This window comes from Trichomycterus rosablanca, chromosome 8 (genome assembly GCF_030014385.1).
Source record: "Trichomycterus rosablanca isolate fTriRos1 chromosome 8, fTriRos1.hap1, whole genome shotgun sequence".
NCBI lineage: Eukaryota > Metazoa > Chordata > Actinopteri > Siluriformes > Trichomycteridae > Trichomycterus > Trichomycterus rosablanca.
In genome coordinates, this window is record NC_085995.1 from 10,748,303 (window position 1) to 10,768,912 (window position 20,610).

Genomic DNA, 20,610 nt, shown 5'->3' on the forward strand with positions numbered 1-20,610 from the left:
TATCTATCTATCTATCTATCTATAATATGCACTTATGTAATATATATATATATATATATATATATATATATATATATATATATATACAGTGTATCACAAAAGTGAGTACACCCCTCACATTTCTGCAAATATTTCATTATATCTTTTCATGGGACAACACTATAGACATGAAACTTGGATATAACTTAGAGTAGTCAGTGTACAACTTGTATAGCAGTGTAGATTTACTGTCTTCTGAAAATAACTCAACACACAGCCATTAATGTCTAAATGGCTGGCAACATAAGTGAGTACACCCCACAGTGAACATGTCCAAATTGTGCCCAAAGTGTCAATATTTTGTGTGACCACCATTATTATCCAGCACTGCCTTAACCCTCCTGGGCATGGAATTCACCAGAGCTGCACAGGTTGCTACTGGAATCCTCTTCCACTCCTCCATGATGACATCACGGAGCTGGTGGATGTTAGACACCTTGAACTCCTCCACCTTCCACTTGAGGATGCGCCACAGGTGCTCAATTGGGTTTAGTCCATCACCTTTACCTTCAGCTTCCTCAGCAAGGCAGTTGTCATCTTGGAGGTTGTGTTTGGGGTCGTTATCCTGTTGGAAAACTGCCATGAGGCCCAGTTTTCGAAGGGAGGGGATCATGCTCTGTTTCAGAATGTCACAGTACATGTTGGAATTCATGTTTCCCTCAATGAACTGCAGCTCCCCAGTGCCAGCAACACTCATGCAGCCCAAGACCATGATGCTACCACCACCATGCTTGACTGTAGGCAAGATACAGTTGTCTTGGTACTTCTCACCAGGGCGCCGCCACACATGCTGGACACCATCTGAGCCAAACAAGTTTATCTTGGTCTCGTCAGACCACAGGGCATTCCAGTAATCCATGTTCTTGGACTGCTTGTCTCCAGCAAACTGTTTGCGGGCTTTCTTGTGCGTCAGCTTCCTTCTGGGATGACGACCATGCAGACCGAGTTGATGCAGTGTGCGGCGTATGGTCTGAGCACTGACAGGCTGACCTCCCACGTCTTCAACCTCTGCAGCAATGCTGGCAGCACTCATGTGTCTATTTTTTAAAGCCAACCTCTGGATATGACGCCGAACACGTGGACTCAACTTCTTTGGTCGACCCTGGCGAAGCCTGTTCCGAGTGGAACCTGTCCTGGAAAACCGCTGTATGACCTTGGCCACCATGCTGTAGCTCAGTTTCAGGGTGTTAGCAATCTTCTTATAGCCCAGGCCATCTTTGTGGAGAGCAACAATTCTATTTCTCACAACCTCAGAGAGTTCTTTGCCATGAGGTGTCATGTTGAATATCCAGTGGCCAGTATGAGAGAATTGTACCCAAAACACCAAATTTAACAGCCCTGCTCCCCATTTACACCTGGGACCTTGACACATGACACCAGGGAGGGACAACGACACATTTGGGCACAATTTGGACATGTTCACTGTGGGGTGTACTCACTTATGTTGCCAGCTATTTAGACATTAATGGCTGTGTGTTGAGTTATTTTCAGAAGACAGTAAATCTACACTGCTATACAAGCTGTACACTGACTACTCTAAGTTATATCCAAGTTTCATGTCTATAGTGTTGTCCCATGAAAAGATATAATGAAATATTTGCAGAAATGTGAGGGGTGTACTCACTTTTGTGATACACTGTATATATATATATATATATATATATATATATATATACACACATATATATATATACAGTACATATATATATATACATATATTAAACGGTTATATTAAACTATGTAAAAAAAGTAATTGTATATATATATATATTTATAACTCTCAGTCTATCTATCTATCTATCTATCTATCTATCTATCTATCTATCTATCTATCTATCTATCTATCTATCTATCTATCTATCTATCTATCTATCTATCTATCTATAATATGCACTCATGTAATAATATATGTACGTGTGTGTTTGTGTGTGTGTGTGTACGCCCATGTGTACATGTTTATACACATGCATACATTTTTTCAGACACATTACATATATTCATACACAAATATGATGTAATGCACTGTAATAACAATGTAAAAAGGAGTGCATACATACTGTGTGTATATATATATATATATATATGTACAGTATATATATATTGCTTTGTGGCATCAGTAATACATCTAAAATAGTAAGGCCATGATCATAATGGGGGGCCTCATCCCCAAATACATTCAGACAGGCTCAAAATGCCCCCCCTTATTACATCAGTGTAAAATGATACATACACATATTCCACTAACTGATATAGCAGAGGTGTTTTAACATTATAGGACTAACAGGTACGACATTGTACGATAGTTTTATTATATCTTGATGTTGGTTTTAGTTTAGGTGTGAAGTATTAACTAATGTGCTTTATAATGTTTTGCATTTAGATCTGAGAAGCTTTTAATCAATTCATTGATAAAATGTGGCAGTAAACTAAAGTTTTTTTTTTATTTGCTTACTAGTTTAACCTGTTTGTGCTTAGTTTTGCATACTGTTAATTCTGATACAATCAACTCAAAATCAAAAGATAAGTGAGCGAAGAGTGGGCAGGAAAATTCCACAGTGATGCAGAAGACAGTAATTTACAGAAAGTTTGCGTTGCAGTTATTACCGTATTACTTCAGTTAATAGGGTAAGGGAACAAATTCTTACTCACAAGGGTAGTACAGGTGTGTATGTGTTTTAATGTATATTATATTTTTGTATTCACATGTTTTGTTTAATGATCTGAAATAATTTAATGTAACATACACCGATAAGGCATAACATTATGACCACCTCCTTGTTGCTACACTCACTGTCCATTTTATCAGCTCCACTTACCATATAGAAGCACTTTGTAGTTCTACAATTACTGACTGCTTTCACTCTGTTCTTTAATGGTCAGAACCCCCATAGGACCACCACAGAGCAGGTATTATTTAGGTGGTGGATGATTCTCAGCACTGCAGTGACACTGACATGGTGGTGGTGTGTTAGTGTGTGTTGTGCTGGTATGAGTGGATAAGACACAGCAGCGCTGCTGGAGTTTTTAAACACCTCACTGTCACTCCTGGACTGAGAATAGTCCACCAACCAAAAATATCCAGCCAACAGCGCCCCGTGGGCAGCAGTCTGTGACCACTGATGAAGGTCTAGAAGATGACCAACTCAAACAGCAGCAATAGATGAGCGATCGTCTCTGACTTTACATCTACAAGGTGGATTAGCTGGATAGGAGTGTCTAATAGAGTGGAGACTGAGTGGACACCGTATTTAAAAACTCCAGCAACGCTGCTGTGTCTGATTCACTCATACCAGCACAACACACACTAACACACCACCACCATGTCAGTGTCACTGCAGTGCTGAGAACGATCCACCACCTAAATAATACCTGCTCTGTGGTGGTCCTGTGGTGGTTCTGACCATTGAAGAACAGGGTGAAAGCAGGCTAAAAAATATGTAGAGAAATAGATGGACTACAGTCAGTAATTGTACAGTGTAGGAGTGTAGAAACAAGGAGATGGTTTTAATGTTATGGCTGATCGGTGTATTCAGTGACAGAAGTGACTCAGAATAAGAAGTCACCTTCTTTTCACAGCTCCGTATGTGCTGGAAATCTTGCATTTCGGAAATGAATTAAAATGAATAAGGTATACATAAAACTTGCATTAAATAAAAAATTCTTTTTATATTTAAGCTCAAGCTTTGGTTTCTATTTACAGCTTTTGGACCTACTATATCGAGTAATTGCAAACTAAAAATTAAATAAAAAAACTGTGCTCAAATTTTCAAAAGTGGCGTAAATGGAACATTAAATTATATATAAAATAGCTTTTAAATATGTTTTGTGTGCATTACAATATAAGCAAAAATATAAGAATATACTTACTCAAATTTCTCAAGGTTGTTTGTAGGTTTCTCTGCAATATAAATGCAAGGCACAGTCCCAACATTACTGTAAGGAGACAGAAACAGAGAGATGGCTTTACAAATCTTTATAAACAGGTATCATTATATGTAGAGCAGGGCGATATGACTAAAAAACTCATATCTCGATTTGCTTTTGAGAAGTGGCGATATACGACGTGATACGATATAATGTCAACTTAAAGTACAATGGCAGACCACTGCCCATATTTTAGCTTATCTTAAAAACACAAAACATTGTAGTCGTGATCAATTCTGACAGAATTACAGTGTTTATATTTTGTATTATTACAGGCTGTATTTGTATTCAAACAAACCAGCAGAATCTCACAATCACATTTATGCTATCTGTTATACTTCAAATGTAAGTGCATCAAAAAATCCCAAAAAAGTCCAATATTTGATAATGCTTTGCTATCATTTAAAGATATGAGCCCGAGTCGAGTCACGAGTCTTTAGGCTAGAGTCTGAGTCAAGTCACGAGTCAATATAATATACACAAAACATATATTGGAAATGTAGCATAGAAATAAACAAATAATATGTAAGTTCAGATAAAAAACAACAACAGATTAGCGACTGTATTTTGCCGTTTTACTTAGTGCCTTTACTTTCCTAAGTACCAGTTAAAAGCTTAAACTGACGTTTTGTTTTCATTGCAAATTACGGCACAGCGGCCAAAATCCCAAACACAGCAAAAAATCCATAATACTGCTTACCTTAGCTTATGTTCTTCCAGATGCTATAAAATTCATAACCGTGTGTCCCATTTGAAATATAATCCGTTATTTTGTAAATGTGCTTATAATTAAAAACCTCCAAACTTTTCCCGGTTGTGAAGTAAAACATGAAGTCGTTAGAAAGCCAATCAAGCGTTTCATGAACAATCATCTGTGTGATGCTTCAAACTAAATACATGCAAATAACAGCATTTCTTACTAAAAATTACAATCAGAATGTCTGTTTGGTTCAGAAAGCGGTTCTTACAATCATTAGCACCAATTCTGTAAGAGCGTTTCCTTCACATTATCTGTTACTGTGGAGGGTATTCCACCATTTTAAGTAGGGAGTGACGCTTCATCACTACGCTGGAAGCTGGCTGGAACATTTACCCATTGTGTGCGTTGCAGGTTAAGATGATGACCGGAGCGTTATTAGAGAGCAGAAAATGACACGATCAGAATGATGTCGGATCATATATATATATATATAAAATTGTCACACGTAACTAATGCTGACTTTTGTTGTCCAGAACTCATTTTTTGCGATTCACGAGTCGAGTCAGAGTCATTTGAAATGAGTCCGAGTCGAGTCTGAAGTCGCTGCGTGTGCGACTCGAGTCCCCATCTCTGCTATCATTGCAAAATGACAGCGCACCTTAAACAACAGCACCACGACCCAGATCAACCACACAGCAGCTGTTCTTCAATTGCAAATCAAATTTATATCCGTGTGTTGTTCCATTAGGGATATAATCCCCTTGAAGGCCACTTTATATGTTTCCAGAATACTTCCAGAATAATTTATTCTCTCGGCTTTCCCGGTAAAAAGCTGAAACAACCAATCAAGAGAGAGATTGAAATTCCGCCCAAAATCTGAATTCGAGAAGCTCTGATTGGTTTATACAGCTGTTTTTCAAGGCTTGAACCACTCTTGAGTACGTACTGATTCATTTGTGTGAGCAAAACGAATTAATTTTTACCATAGATAAGAGCACAGAACCCTGATTTGATTCCTAATGAATAATTCGTTTGAAAAGAGTTGTTTCGGACTTTTCGTGATTCAGTTTGCATGTGTGTGGTTGCACGCGCCCACCCGCTCATGCGCTAGAGAGAGTGTTATGCGCAGCGCTTGTGCTCTGTTATAAACGTTCTCAAATGGTAACCTGTGTATCCTAGACATACTCGATTTATCGAATATGGCCATTTTTAACATCTTGTAAAAAGTAATATCGAATATATCAATATTCACGATATACCGCCCAGCCCTAATTATATGCCACTGATACCATGTCCCCAATCTGAGGACAGTATGGATTTTAACACATTTATAAATGTAAATAAATAATAAAACCTGCTCGTCTGAATTTGAATCCTGTACAATTTTAAATACGCAACATTGTGGGCAACACTTTACAACACTGTTGAAATACACAGATTTACAAAACACAATTACAATGAAAGCTATTTATTTATTCTTTTTATCTACATTATCAAATTATTAGCACTGATACACACATACTAGGTATATTTTTAGTTTTACTGTAAAATGAGACATATTTTTAACAACAGGAAAATAGAAAAAGCTCTAATCCAATGATGAAGTAAATACAATGTTTAAGGTTTTCTTTCTTACTGGTTTATCATTTTTTGTACAATAAGTACAACCCCAAATCAGAAAATGTTGGGACAGCATGGAAAATGCAATACCGTTTCTTACATTTCATGTTTTGTCTGGTCAACTTCATTTCATTTATTAATAAACATCCATTCCTGCATTTTAGGACATGTTGGGACAGTAAAGCATTTACCACTTTGTAATGGTGCCATTCCTTTTTACCACACTTAAAAGACGTTTCGGCACAGAGGATACCAAGCGTCTACAAAAAATGATTGATGTATGACATGAAAAGTTTGAGCAGACGAAACATGAAATATCTTTGGTTCAAGATGTCTGTCTGCAATCAAACAAAAGTCAAAGTAAATGTAAGGAACACTGCATTTTTATTTTATTTGCATTGTCCATACTGTCCCAACTTTTTCTGATTTGGGGTTGTAGTCTCAATCTAAACACAACAAGGTTTAAAAACAAATGAAATAGTTGCTCAACATGTGAACCTTAGAGTGTTTCGTTATTGTGTAATTTTACAGTGACAGCAATGGTTTGACCAGTGTTAAAATGTTGTGTGTGTGTGTGTGTGTGTGTGTGTGCGTGTGTTTTCTATGTGAGATTCTAGCTAAGGTTGCTGAAGCATTTAAAATTCTCTATTTTTGTTCTATATGAATTGTAAGAAATAATCTTACCCTAAAATAATCTAGCTATATTATTTAATTAATAATACAGTAATTATTTACTTTACTTTGTTTTTATATTGAACATTTATTCATGAAGGCACTATCTGTGGTCATACTGAATGTCACATATGCCCATAAAAACTATCATTTCAATAAATTCAAACATATTACAGTTTAAGCATATTGTGAATATACATGTATTTTAAATGCACCAGCTACATTAGCAAAAATCTCACGTAGTATTGTTTTAACTATTAGTTATTACAGTATTTACATTCAGATAAACATTTTGAGCTAACGAACATTCTAAAATTGTTATATAATTATTACTGTGATATAAAAATGTTGACATGTGTATGTCGTATGTTCATAGTAGTTACTATTAATAAATGTTTATGTATATATTTACCCATCTTTATCCCTGACAGTCCACCAGTTGGTTTCTGAACAGTCAATCACGATGTACTCCTCATCTTTGTGCAGTGGGATGTCTGTGTCTTCCTGGGGGGTGAAGTTCTTCAAAGCGACTACAATTCTCTCTGGGGGGTCAGAGAATCGTCGCTGCACAACAGAAATAAAAAGAAGAAAACAATGACACACATAATAGTTACAATTAGGCATCACACACTCAATATTTATGACTGATATACTGTAGTATAGTGCAGTGTTTAGTTTTAAATACAGCTGATATTGACAACATTAGCAGCTGATTGTCTTTACCCCCTGTACAATTCACCTGATTCTCCTTAACCCTTTAATGCTCTTACCAAGATGTTTAAAATTGTATTTATTTGCATTTCTTAATGTCTTGGGACTATACCAACAACAAAGAATTAATAATGTTTACTAGTGCACACAGTATTTTTAATGAGCCTCTACCAACTAGTTGAAATGATCACAAAAGTCATGCTTTCATGGATGATTTTTCAGCTGCTAGCTTTAAGCTGACATTTAGGTTAGAAAGGTTGTTTTATTAAGACCATCTACCAGTATTTTTGAGTTTAACACACGTCAAGTAAAGAGTAGATACGACCCAAACAAGATTATTTAAATCAGAGATGGGTTGCACGTAAGTCACACACACAGCGACTTCAGACTTGACTCGGACTCGGACTTGAATCAGAATGTGTTAACATTAGTTACGTGTGACAATTATATATATATATATATAAAGTTATATAAATATATATATATATATATAAATATATATAGAAAATGACACGATCAGAATGATGTTGGATCATCTCCAAAACTGCAGCTCTTGTGGGGTGTTCCCGGTCTGCAGTGGTCAGTATATATTTAAAGTGGTCCAAGGAAGGGACTGTGGTAAATCGGTGACAAGGTCATGGGTGGCCAAGGCTCATTAATGCACGTGGGGAGCAAAGGCTGGCCCGTGTGGTCCGATCCTACAGCGAGCTACTGTAGCTCAAATTGCTGAAGAGGTTAATGCTGGTTCTGATATATATGATCCAACATCATTCTGATCGTGTCATTTTATATATATATATTTAATATATATACATATAATGCTCTGGCCATCTTAACCCGCAACGCACACAATGGGTAAATGTTCCAACCAGCTTCCGGCGTAGTGATGAAGCGTCGCTCCCTCCTTTCAATTTGGAAACTTAAAATGGTGGAATACCCTATGTAGTGCAACAGCTAATGTGAATGAAACGCTCCTACAGAATTGGCGCTAATGATTGAATTAACCGCTTTCTGAACCAATCAGTTCTTCTGATTGTAATTTTTAGTAAGAAATGCTGTTATTTAAATTTATTCAGTTTGCAACGTCACACAGATGATTGTCAATGAAAAGCTTGATTGGCTTTCTAACGAGTTCGTGTTTTACTTCACAACCGGGAAAAGTTTGGAGGTTTTTAAATATAAGCACATTTACAAACTAACGGATTTTATTCCTAATGGGACACACAGTTATAAATTTAATAGCATCTGGAAGAACATAAGCTAAGGTAAGCAGTGGTTATGATTTTTTTTGCTGTGTTTTGGATTTTGGCTGCTGTGCCGTAATTTGCAATGAAAACAAAACGTCAGTTTAAGCTTTTAATTGGTACCTTCTTGTTACAGAAATTACATTCATTTGCACAATGACTAGGAAAGTAAAGGCAATAAGTAAAACGGCAAAATACAGTCGCTAATCTGTTGTTGTTTTTTATTTGAACTTACATATTATTTGTTTATTTCTACGCTACATTTCCAATATATGTTTTGTGTATATTATATTGACTCTAGCCTAAAGACTCGTGATTTGACTCGGACTCTAGCCTAAAGACTCGTGACTTGACCCGGACTTGTGGACATCTCTGATTTAAATACAGTTTATTTACATTTTTCCCAGGTGGTTAGACTCAAAGTAACCTCAATCAAATGGTTGAGCAGACCATTAAATGATAAATAATTGCTGTTTTTTTTTTTAGTTCTGGAATTATTAACAGTCTATACAATGTTTGTTGGGTTCTAATTGTGTTATTTCATTTCTTTTCTTTATACAGCCAAAACATCTGAAATGATTTAACAGAAAACAGAAGCGCTATTAATATTTCTGAATTCATGTAAATTGTTATTCAGGCCACCCAGGGAGGATGGGTCCTCAAGGGGTTTATGGTCTGTCGGTCCTGACTTGACTGAATATATACAACTCAGAATAATGCCAGTATGTGTTACTAACTAACTAACTTTATCAGATAAATGAGTGGTTACAGTAGGAAATGACACAGTAACAGCAGATAAACTATTATCTATCATAGTACAGATCAGATTCAGCTGTGTGTTCATGCTACATGTACATGTAACAAATATACATGTTATCTTTATTCAGCAATTAGAGCATTACAATAAAAGCATTTTTACTGACTTAGTAATAGTAGTAGTAAAAGCAAGAATGTGAATGTAAAATGAATGAACAGGATGAGGAGCACATCGTGAAATGCAAGTATCATATCAGAATGAAAATCTCTATATCATGCCGCACACTGAGCAGAGCAGAGCAGAGCTGATGTGTCCCCCATACTACATGTAACTGCACTACATAGTGTGCTATAAATTAGGTTTCAATCATTGATGAAGCTACTTTTTGAGCACAATGTACAAGATATGAATTCTGCCCAATGTGAATTAGTGTAATGTTGCTTAGTTTGTCACAGGTTATATATTTATATGTACGTATACACCGATCAGGCATAACATTATGACCACCTTTCTAATATTGTGTTGGTCCCCCTTTTGCTGCCCCATACGCAACATACTCTGATGCACTGTGTATTCTGACACCTTTCTATCAGAACCAGCATTAACTTCTTCAGCAATCTGAGATACAGTAGCTCGTCTGTTGGATCAGACCACACAAGCCAGCCTTTACTCCCTACGTGCATCGATGAGCCTTGGCCACCCATGAACCTGTTGCCGGTTTACCACTGTTCCTTCTTTGTACCTCTTTTGATAGATCCTGACCACTGCAGACCATGAACACCCCACAAAAACTGCAGTTTTGAAGATGCTTTGACCCAGTTGTCTAGCCATCACAATTTGGCCCTTGTAAAACTCACTCAAATTCTTACGCTTGCCCATTTTTCCTGCTTCTAACACATCAGCTTTGAGGATAAAATGTTTACTTGCTGCCTAATATATCCCACCCACTAAGAGGTGCCGTAATTAAGAGATAATCAGTGTTATTTAATTCACCTGTCAGTTCAGTGGTCATAATGTTATTCCTTGTCGGTGTAAATATATATATATATATATATATAATTAATATTTTTTTATGTGTATATATATATATATACTGTATATTCATTGTAATTTATTATAATTATTATAATTATTAATAAATTGATTTATAATGTTATTTATTGTAAAATAATTTATTGTATGCACTCTGTAAAACAGTCCTCATATTATAAGGATTTAATTTGGACTATTCCAAATCAAAAACACCACCCCTCCACACACACACACAAACACACACACAATTAAACCAACAAAAAAAATTATTATAATTATAAAATAAAAAAAATATTAAGAAATGGACAAATGATGCCAACTTGAGGAACCACCTAAGCACACATATGATACCCGAGTACAGTAATTACAGTAATTACTATAAAAGCAATTTTTTTTAGCTACACCCCTTGCTTGAAAGAGCATTATACTATATTAAAGCTGTTATATGTTTTAAACTTTGTGGCAACAAAAGTTTAAATTCCAGCAACAAATTCCAGCATGATTATTGATGTGCAAGTTTGTCTGGTTTGTCTGGTTTGGTTCCATTGACCTCCTTTAGAATGAATTGGACTGTTGACTTTGAGCCAGGCTATTAGGTCCTGACCTCATAATTGCTCTTTAAATTTGCAGGTGCAAAATCCCGCAGATTACAGACACTACAAAATCTTGCCACAAGTAAAACAAAATGTAAAAAATTAATAAAAAGAGACCTTTAAAGAAGCAGAAATTTGGCCATTTATATTCAACAAGGAGAAGGTCAGGTGTCCACATACTACTGGTAATATAGCGTATAAAGTGTATTGGCTTACCTGTGGATCTGGTGTTGGTGGGAGAGGTTTTTTAGATGCTGTGGTTAGAAAAAAATAGAAAAACAAAATTGTTTAATCATGGTTAGACAGATTTTATATAACAACCCAGTTTAGTAAACAATGCCAAGTACCGCATTCGCTTGGATAATATTCACTGCAGCCGGGCGCCAGCTTTTCCGTCATATGGCAGCACCTCCATCTTCCCTCACCAAAGAAATCAGGATGGTAGTTCAGAATCAGGCTGTTGTTTTTTGTCTCTTTAAATGTAAAACAAAAAAAAGGTGGACAGTTTGACAGAGGAACGAACGAACGAACAGACTGACAGTCGTAGAGGTTACATGTGGTTTTGTTATGGTCTAGAACAGCTGATCACCTTCTTTTAGAGCTCTGACCCATTTTAACCTGCAGTCGTTATCTGGGGCAAATATGTAGAGGTAGTAGTTATCGTAGAAGACCTGTCAGGAAAAGAAAATGATAATGATAAATGATAATAAACACATGTTAAACACATGTTTATATATAATTATACTAGGAACAAATTAAAAAATAAATAAATACATATTTAATTGTTCTTTTTTTTTTTTATTCTTTTTTTTTAATTACTTTCTTACTTTAATTACTAGTAAGTGAATAAGTAGAAACTATCAATTGTATATGTATATAGTATCATTTGTATTATAAGCATCTTAATGTCATGTTTTACACTTTGGTTACAATTATGACATAAACGGTAGTTGCTCATTACACAAGATTCATCAGTTCACAAGGTTATATCGAACACAGTCATGGACAATGTTGTATCTCCAATTCACCTCACTTGCATGTTTTTGGACTGTAGGAGGAAACCGGAGCACCCGGACTAAACCCACGGGGAGAACATGCAAACTCCACAGAGAAAGGACCCGGACCGGCCAACCTGGGGATCGAACCCAGGACCTTCTTGCTGTGAGGCGACAGTGCTACCTAGGTTTATTTGTGTAGCACCTTTCATACACAGTGGCATACACACATTCCTGAGATCTAGAACCTCAGACAGGCTTTTTGCAAATATAGTTACAATTAAAAGAACATGAATTTAAAACCAGAATATGAAAAACTTAAAGAAAAAATAAAGTAAATTCACTTATAAAAAGTAAGTGCACTTAGATTTGATGAAACATACAAATAAAGATTTTAAAATAAAGATTTAAAGTGCAGTAATAATAGAGTGCAAAATTTAGAGCTCAATCATAAGCAGGAGAAAAAAGAATAACCTGGAACAAATATTTCTACATTTTAGGCACATCTAATATCTTCTGGTAGTCTGTTCCGTAACAGTAATATGCAGCGTAACAGCTAAATGCTGCTTCATCATGATAAGTTTGGACTCTGGGCTTGACTAGCTGACCTGAGTCCATGGTTCTAAGAGATCTACTGGGTTTATGTTCTCTAAACAGATGGATGGATGGATGGACGGACGGACGGACGGACGGACAGACAGACAGACAGATAGATAGATAGATCACTTTATAAATACCATAGGGAAAATCAATTATTACAGCAGCTCAAGATACATCAAAGCAAAAAGTAAACAAGTAATGCTGTACACACTATTTAATTAATTAAATAGAATAAAATGTAGTATGTAATATAAAAAACTTTATTATTGTTAGATATGTAATACGCAGTGGCGTAACTACAGAGGGGGAAGATGTACTGGGGCCCATGGCAGGGGGGGGGGCCTCCACGACATGAACTCAACCACCCACCCTGCAGGTATATAGCAAACTCTGATAAATATGGAATAATATATATATATATATATATATATATATATATATATATATATATATAAAATAAGTATATTAAATATAAATAGATAAATAGAAATAGTATAGTAAATATTAACAGATGTGTAATATAGTCTTTATAAACAGTGCTAGATCATGCCCATGAGTCTATCCTGATTCGTTCAGTAATTTATAGACTAGTAGCAGCACTTTAAACTCTATTCTATAACTAACCAGAAGCCAGTGTAGAAATTTTAGGACTGGATTGATGTGTTCTGTTCTCTTCGTCTTGGTTAAAGACAAACAGATTGATGGACTAGTAAAATAAATATTTTTTAGAAGTTTAGAATTTTTTTATTATACAGTAACTTGAATGAATAAATAAAGAGAGTAAAAAAAACTGAAATACATGTAAGACATCAACATGCTGCGCACAAAGCAGAGAAGAGCTGCTGTGTCCCAAATACCATCCTACATATTAAATAGTGTGCCGAATTACATTTGAATCAACAGTAACTATTGTAAGAACTTATAATGTACAGTTAGGTCGGACAGTAACAGTGATACAGCAAGAACTGCTTAGAAATGATTGATTTTTATATAGTTTAGCTTAAACGTTTATGACTTTTAAATTAGTGTGTCAGTAGAAAAGGGCAAATTATAGGTTGCCAGAAATTAATATTACAATATAATTGACATTACATTTATGAGTAATATTTAGAATATAGTTTTATTTTAACACAATATGCACTGTTAGCCCGGACTTTATATTTAATCAAACATTTTTAGTACAACATACATAAATTATTTAAGTTTTTTTGCTCTACTATAAAATGCGGAGTACATTGTACTAATTTGAGTACACATTTAAATGTGCTAAAAGATTTAAGTTTACTAAACAAAAAAAAATTACTTTTCTATCAGATTAACTTAAAAAAGTTAAGTTAAGGTAATTAAACAGAAAAACGCCCCATTTACATGTAAGTCCGCCTTTTTTCAGCTTGCTGTTGGTGAATCAGGCAGCCATTTGTTTTAACTTTTGAAACCTGTTGTTGCAAATTACTTTTTACTTTTCATTTAAGGCTTTTTGCAAAAGTAAACTTGTCTTCCTGAAATGTCTTTTGTGAAGTGGAACCTTTATTAAACTAAATGGACAAACATTTTCTTCCTCATTATGCTATTTTTGAGTAGCATGTACACCAGTCTGATGGGGCTTTTTCATCTTCCGTCTAATTTTGGTAAGTGTTGTACTTTACTTAACAATTTTGTTTAAAATAAATGATCTTAATGTTGACACTAAATAAATAATCAAACAGCGCTGCTTTATTTGCCGTATTTAGGCTACATGCTAGCATGTTAGCATGCTAGCCTTCATACGAAGCAAAGAGTGTGCTGGCTTGCTTTATTTTAATCCTTAAATTAATGCTGTTAATGTTGATTTTAATACTTCGGTTGTTTCTTTTTGTTGTTTTACAGGTTCATGATTACTGTGAGGAGCTGTTTGTGTTTCATCAGAACTTTATATACAGTTTTTAAGATGTTTTCTTGACATGTTGTATTTTAAGTAAATACTTATGAAGTGAAATAAAGAATTTTTTTTTTATAATTGTGTCTGTTTCTCTATAAACATTTGTAATTCATATTTAAAATGTAATTAACATGAAAACTAAGAAGAAATCAATAGTTTTTTCCATTGAGCTTAAGATATTAAGTAGAATTATTGGGAAAAGCAGTTTGGTATAACAAAAAAAAGAAAGTTTAATCAACTTGCCTTTTAGGTGTAATAACTTAATGTTTTAAGTTATGCTAACTCAAGTTTTCATTATACATTACTTAACTTTTTTAAGTAGATTGAACTTATCCGGGCTTACAGTGTGGCTTTTTTTAGAAAGAAGTGAAATGAGGGAAACAGCAGTGTGATCTGGAACAGTCAATGTGTTGCAAGCTAAAGGAAGATGTCGAAACAAAAGAAACTGAAATACCAATTTGGGGAAGGGCTGAATAGTCAATTGGGCTGCATGTATAATGTAGTTTTTGCATTAAAAAAATAAAATAAAAACTACATATTTCATGCTTTGTCTGGTCGGCTTCAATTAATTTGTTTCCAAATCCGTTCCTGTATTTCAAGCCTGCAACACATTCCAAAAAAAGTTGGCATGGGGGCAATTTAGGGCTAGTAATGAGGTAAAAAAATATATATATAATGATGTGATTTCAAACAGGTGATTGTAATCATGATTTAGTACAAAAGCAGTATCTAGCAAAAGAGTCTTCAACGAGCAAAGAGTTTGTCAAGAAAGAAAAACATTTATTAAAATGTTTAAAAACAATGTACCTCAATGAAAGATTGGAAGGGATTTGCATATTTCTCCCTCTACAGTGCATAATATCATTAAACAATTCGAGGAATCGGGAGGAATTTCAGAGCGTAAAGGCCAAGAACGCAAGCTTAAGCTGAACGCCCGTGATCTTCAATCCCTCAGACGGCACTGCATCAAGAACCGCCACTCAACAATAGCTGATATAACCACATGGGTGAGGGATTACTTTGGCAAACCTTTGTCAGACACTATAATACAGAGTTACATGCACAAATGCTACTTAAAATTTTACTGTGCAAAAAAAAGCCTTATGTTAACCATGTCCAGAAGCAGCATCAACTTCTCTGGGCTCTGAGGCATCTAGGATGGACCATCACACAGTGAAAACGTGTATTGTGGTCAGATGAATCAGCATTCCAGGTCTTTTTTTTTGGAAAATTATGGATGCCGTGTGCTCCGGACCAAAGACGAAAAGGACCATCCAGACTGTTAGCAATGACAAGTCCAAAAGCCAGGGTCTGTCATGGTATGGGGCTGTGTCAGTGCACTTGGCAAAGGTCATTTACACTTCTTTGATGGCAGCATTAATGCAGAAAACTACAGGGACGTCCATGCATTTTTCAACAAGACAACGCAAAACCACATGCTGCACACATTATATAGGCATGGCTACGAAAGAAAAAGTCTGCCCGCAGTCCTGACCTGTCCGCAATAGAGAATGTGTGGAGAATTTTCAAACAAAATATGCTACAGTAACAATCCAGTACTGTTTTCAGTACATCTTAAGACTTTAACACCTCAAACACTATATTGCTCGGTGCCAAAACGTCTTTTAAGTGTCGTGAGAAGTAATTGGCGTATTAACAAAATGGTAAATGTTTTACCGTCCCAACTTTTTTGGAATGTGTTGCAATCCTAAAATGCAGGAATGGATGTTTATTATTAAACAAAATGAAGTTGACCAGATAAAACATAAAAAATGGGGTAGGATTATATTAACAATGAATTGAATATGTATTGTTGAATATTATTTTGGTTAGCCACATCACAATGATTACTGTTAAGATGTTAGAAAGAAAAACACTTATGTACAGTATTCTCACCTGAAAAGGATATTTATATTCACAGGGGATGGGAACATCACTGCGCACAATTTCCACACATTTAATCCGAGATAGTTCAATACAGCCTTTCTCAGCCGGCTTTTTCTAAAAAAAAAAACAATGATAAAAAAATACATTATTCTTTTGTTTTATGCATCAACTGTTGACTTTGCAGAGATTATTTCGCAACCTTAAAGCTTCTCAGTTTAACTGAGGAAATTTTCATGCAATACAGGGAAATTTTGTAACAGTAAGTTGTGCTTTAACATGAACACACCCTGATGTCGCAAGTTCATTGCAAATAACCTGAAAAAAGTGTACTTTTTGATCAAGCTTAAAGAAATGAATCCACTATGATATGATAAGTACAGACTTCATCAAGCTCAGTTTAAATCTACTTACCCCAGGTCGACGTTCAGAGTAAGTAAGACTCTGAGTGTTTAACACAAAATATCTTTCCTTGTAATTGCATGGAGACGTTCTTCTCTTCTGCTGTGATTTCTTGTACAGGGTTCCCTTTAATATAACCCGTGGGTACATGTTAAATTGAAGGTGCTGAGAAAGTGCTGCTGTCCTCTATGCATGCTGGTGTGAACTGTATACTGTCTGGCTTAGTTACAGGTTGATATGTGAGCATCAGGTGGTGTGGTGTTTCCGGAGTCAAAGCATTGCCTAAACCATAAACCATTTCCTCTGATAGAATCTCTCTCTCTCTCTCTCTCTCTCTCTCTCTCTCTCTCGCTATCTCTCTTGCTGTTACTCTCATATTGCTGTCTTTATTCCATAAAGGTGGACAAGGCCATTCTATTCATAAATTATTTTAGCTAATTGATAATCCATCCATTCATGCCTTTCCTGTTTACGCTGTATACATCGGACTTTCAATATAACTCAGACAAATGTTTTCTCCAGAAGTTTTCAGACGATTCAGCAGTCGTGGGTTGTATTAAGGCAGGATGTGAGCAGGAATACAGGGGCACGGTTAAAGACTTTTTGGACTGGTGTAGCAACAACCACCTACAACTAAACATCACAAAAACCAAAGAAATGGTGGTGGACTTTAGAAGGAGGAGGAGGGATCCTGAGCCAGTTACTATCCTAGGAACTGAGGTGGAACTTGTACCCAGCTACAGGTACCTTGGAGTTCAGCTGGACAACAAGCTGGACTGGTCTACACACATGGAGACGGTGTACAAAAAGGGGCAGAGCAGACTGTACTTCTTAAGAAGGCTGAAATCTTTTAACATCAGCAAGCCCCTTTTGTGCACCTTTTATCAGTCGGTGGTGGCCAGTGCTCTTTTCTTTGGAGTGGTTTGCTGGGGTGAGAGTGCTAGAACAATGGACACAAACCGAATAAACAAACAGATCAAAAAGGCCAGCTCCATAGTGGGGTCTGAACAGGACTCAGTTCAGCAGGTAGCAGAGTTAAGAATGCTCACAAAGCTTAACTCAATTATCAAAAACCATTCACACCCACTTCACTCCCTGGAGGTGTTTCGACAGAGCACCTTCAGTCACAGACTGATTCCTCCTAAATGCAGGACTGAACGTTACAGAAAATCCTTTCTTATAACTGCTATCAGACTGTTTAACAGTTCACAATAATTCAAATAAATCATTTATAAGAAATACTTACTTCTGTATGCTATGCATGCACCATAAAAAGTTTACATGTATATAGTACCATACTGTACATTTTTATCTTATTGCTTGTTTTTGCACTGTAAGTTAATGTTGTATGTATACAAGAAGTTGTTGTTGACTGTTGTCTGAGCTGCTGTAACAAAGAAATTTCCTGCAAAGGATCAATAAAGAATCTATCTATCTATCTATCTATCTATCTATCTATCTATCTATCTATCTATCTATCTATCTATCTATCTATCTATCTATCTATATATATCTATATATATATATATATATATACAGTGTATCACAAAAGTGAGTACACCCCTCACATTTCTGCAGATATTTAAGTATATCTTTTCATGGGACAACACTGACAAAATGACACTTTGACACAATGAAAAGTAGTCTGTGTGCAGCTTATATAACAGTGTAAATTTATTCTTCCCTCAAAATAACTCAATATACAGCCATTAATGTCTAAACCACCGGCAACAAAAGTGAGTACACCCCTTAGTGAAAGTTCCTGAAGTGTCAATATTTTGTGTGGCCACCATTATTTCCCAGAACTGCCTTAACTCTCCTGGGCATGGAGTTTACCAGAGCTTCACAGGTTGCCACTGGAATGCTTTTCCACTCCTCCATGACGACATCACGGAGCTGGCGGATATTCGAGACTTTGCGCTCCTCCACCTTCCGCTTGAGGATGCCCCAAAGATGTTCTATTGGGTTTAGGTCTGGAGACATGCTTGGCCAGTACATCACCTTTACCCTCAGCCTCTTCAATAAAGCAGTGGTCGTCTTAGAGGTGTCTTTGGGGTCATTATCATGCTGGAACACTGCCCTGCGACCCAGTATCCGGAGGAAGGGGATCATGCTCTGCTTCAGTATTTCACAGTACATATTGGAGTTCATGTGTCCCTCAATGAAATGTAACTCCCCAACACTTGCTGCACCCATGCAGCCCCAGACCATGGCATTCCCACCACCATGCTTGACTGTAGGCATGACACACTTATCTTTGTACTCCTCACCTGATTGCCGCCACACATGCTTGAGACCATCTGAACCAAACAAATTAATCTTGGTCTCATCAGACCATAGGACATGGTTCCAGTAATCCATGTCCTTTGTTGACATGTCTTCAGAAAACTGTTTGCGGACTTTCTTGTGTAGAGACTTCAGAAGAGGCTTCCTTCTGGGGTGACAGCCATGCAGACCAATTTGATGTAGTGTGCGGCGTATGGTCTGAGCACTGACAGGCTGACCCCCCACCTTTTCAATCTCTGCAGCAATGCTGACAGCACTCCTGCGCCTATCTTTCAAAGACAGCAGTTGGATGTGACGCTGAGCACGTGCACTCAGCTTCTTTGGACGACCAACGCGAGGTCTGTTCTGAGTGGACCCTGCTCTTTTAAAACGCTGGATGATCTTGGCCACTGTGCTGCAGCTCAGTTTCAGGGTGTTGGCAATCTTCTTGTAGCCTTGGCCATCTTCATGTAGCGCAACAATTCATCTTTTAAGATCCTCAGAGAGTTCTTTGCCATGAGGTGCCATGTTGGAACTTTCAGTGACCAGTATGAGAGAGTGTGAGAGCTGTACTACTAAATTGAACACACCTGCTCCCTATGCACACCTGAGACCTAGTAACACTAACAAATCACATGACATTTTGGAGGGAAAATGACAAGCAGTGCTCAATTTGGACATTTAGGGGTGTAGTCTCTTAGGGGTGTACTCACTTTTGTTGCCGGTGGTTTAGACATTAATGGCTGTATATTGAGTTATTTTGAGGGAATAATAAATTTACACTGTTATATAAGCTGCACACAGACTACTTTTCATTGTGTCAAAGTGTCATTTTGTCAGTGTTGTCCCATGAAAAGATATACTTAAATATCTGCAGAAATGTGAGGGGTGTACTTACTTTTGTGATACACTGTATATATATATATATATATATATATATATATATACATATATATATATATATATATATATATACTGTAAATATAAGCAGTATGGCTTATACATCACCAAACTTTAAAAGTAAACTTGAGATTAGACATTTCAGCCACACCTGTTTCCAACAGGTATAGAATAAACTATCATAAAAAGCTTTATCCTGATCCGTGTCACAGTTACCGGTCTTATCCAGAATCAATGGGTGCAGGGCATGAACCCATGGACAGGGTTTCAGCCAAGCCCACACCCCAGACATAGCCAAACGTGTCTGTGTAGACACCCATGTTTGAATCTCGCCACTGCAACCAAAGTGTGTGA

At 36.4% G+C, this 20,610-nt stretch overlaps 1 protein-coding gene across 2 annotated transcripts in view; it reads right to left on the reverse strand.

Moving 5' to 3' along the window:
- itk (IL2 inducible T cell kinase) overlaps window positions 1–17,241 on the reverse strand; it is a 29,407-nt gene extending 12,166 nt beyond the window's left edge. For both annotated transcript variants that reach the window (XM_062999856.1, XM_062999855.1), the window contains exons 1-7: window positions 17,104–17,241; window positions 16,702–16,806; window positions 11,882–11,963; window positions 11,640–11,765; window positions 11,509–11,546; window positions 7,368–7,519; window positions 3,907–3,972 (exon numbers count right to left, since the gene is read on the reverse strand). In XM_062999856.1, the coding sequence (XP_062855926.1) occupies window positions 3,907–3,972; window positions 7,368–7,519; window positions 11,509–11,546; window positions 11,640–11,765; window positions 11,882–11,963; window positions 16,702–16,806; window positions 17,104–17,241 (707 nt within the window). The remainder of the gene's footprint in view (window positions 1–3,906; window positions 3,973–7,367; window positions 7,520–11,508; window positions 11,547–11,639; window positions 11,766–11,881; window positions 11,964–16,701; window positions 16,807–17,103) is intronic.
- Between the last annotated feature and the right edge of the window lie 3,369 nt (window positions 17,242–20,610).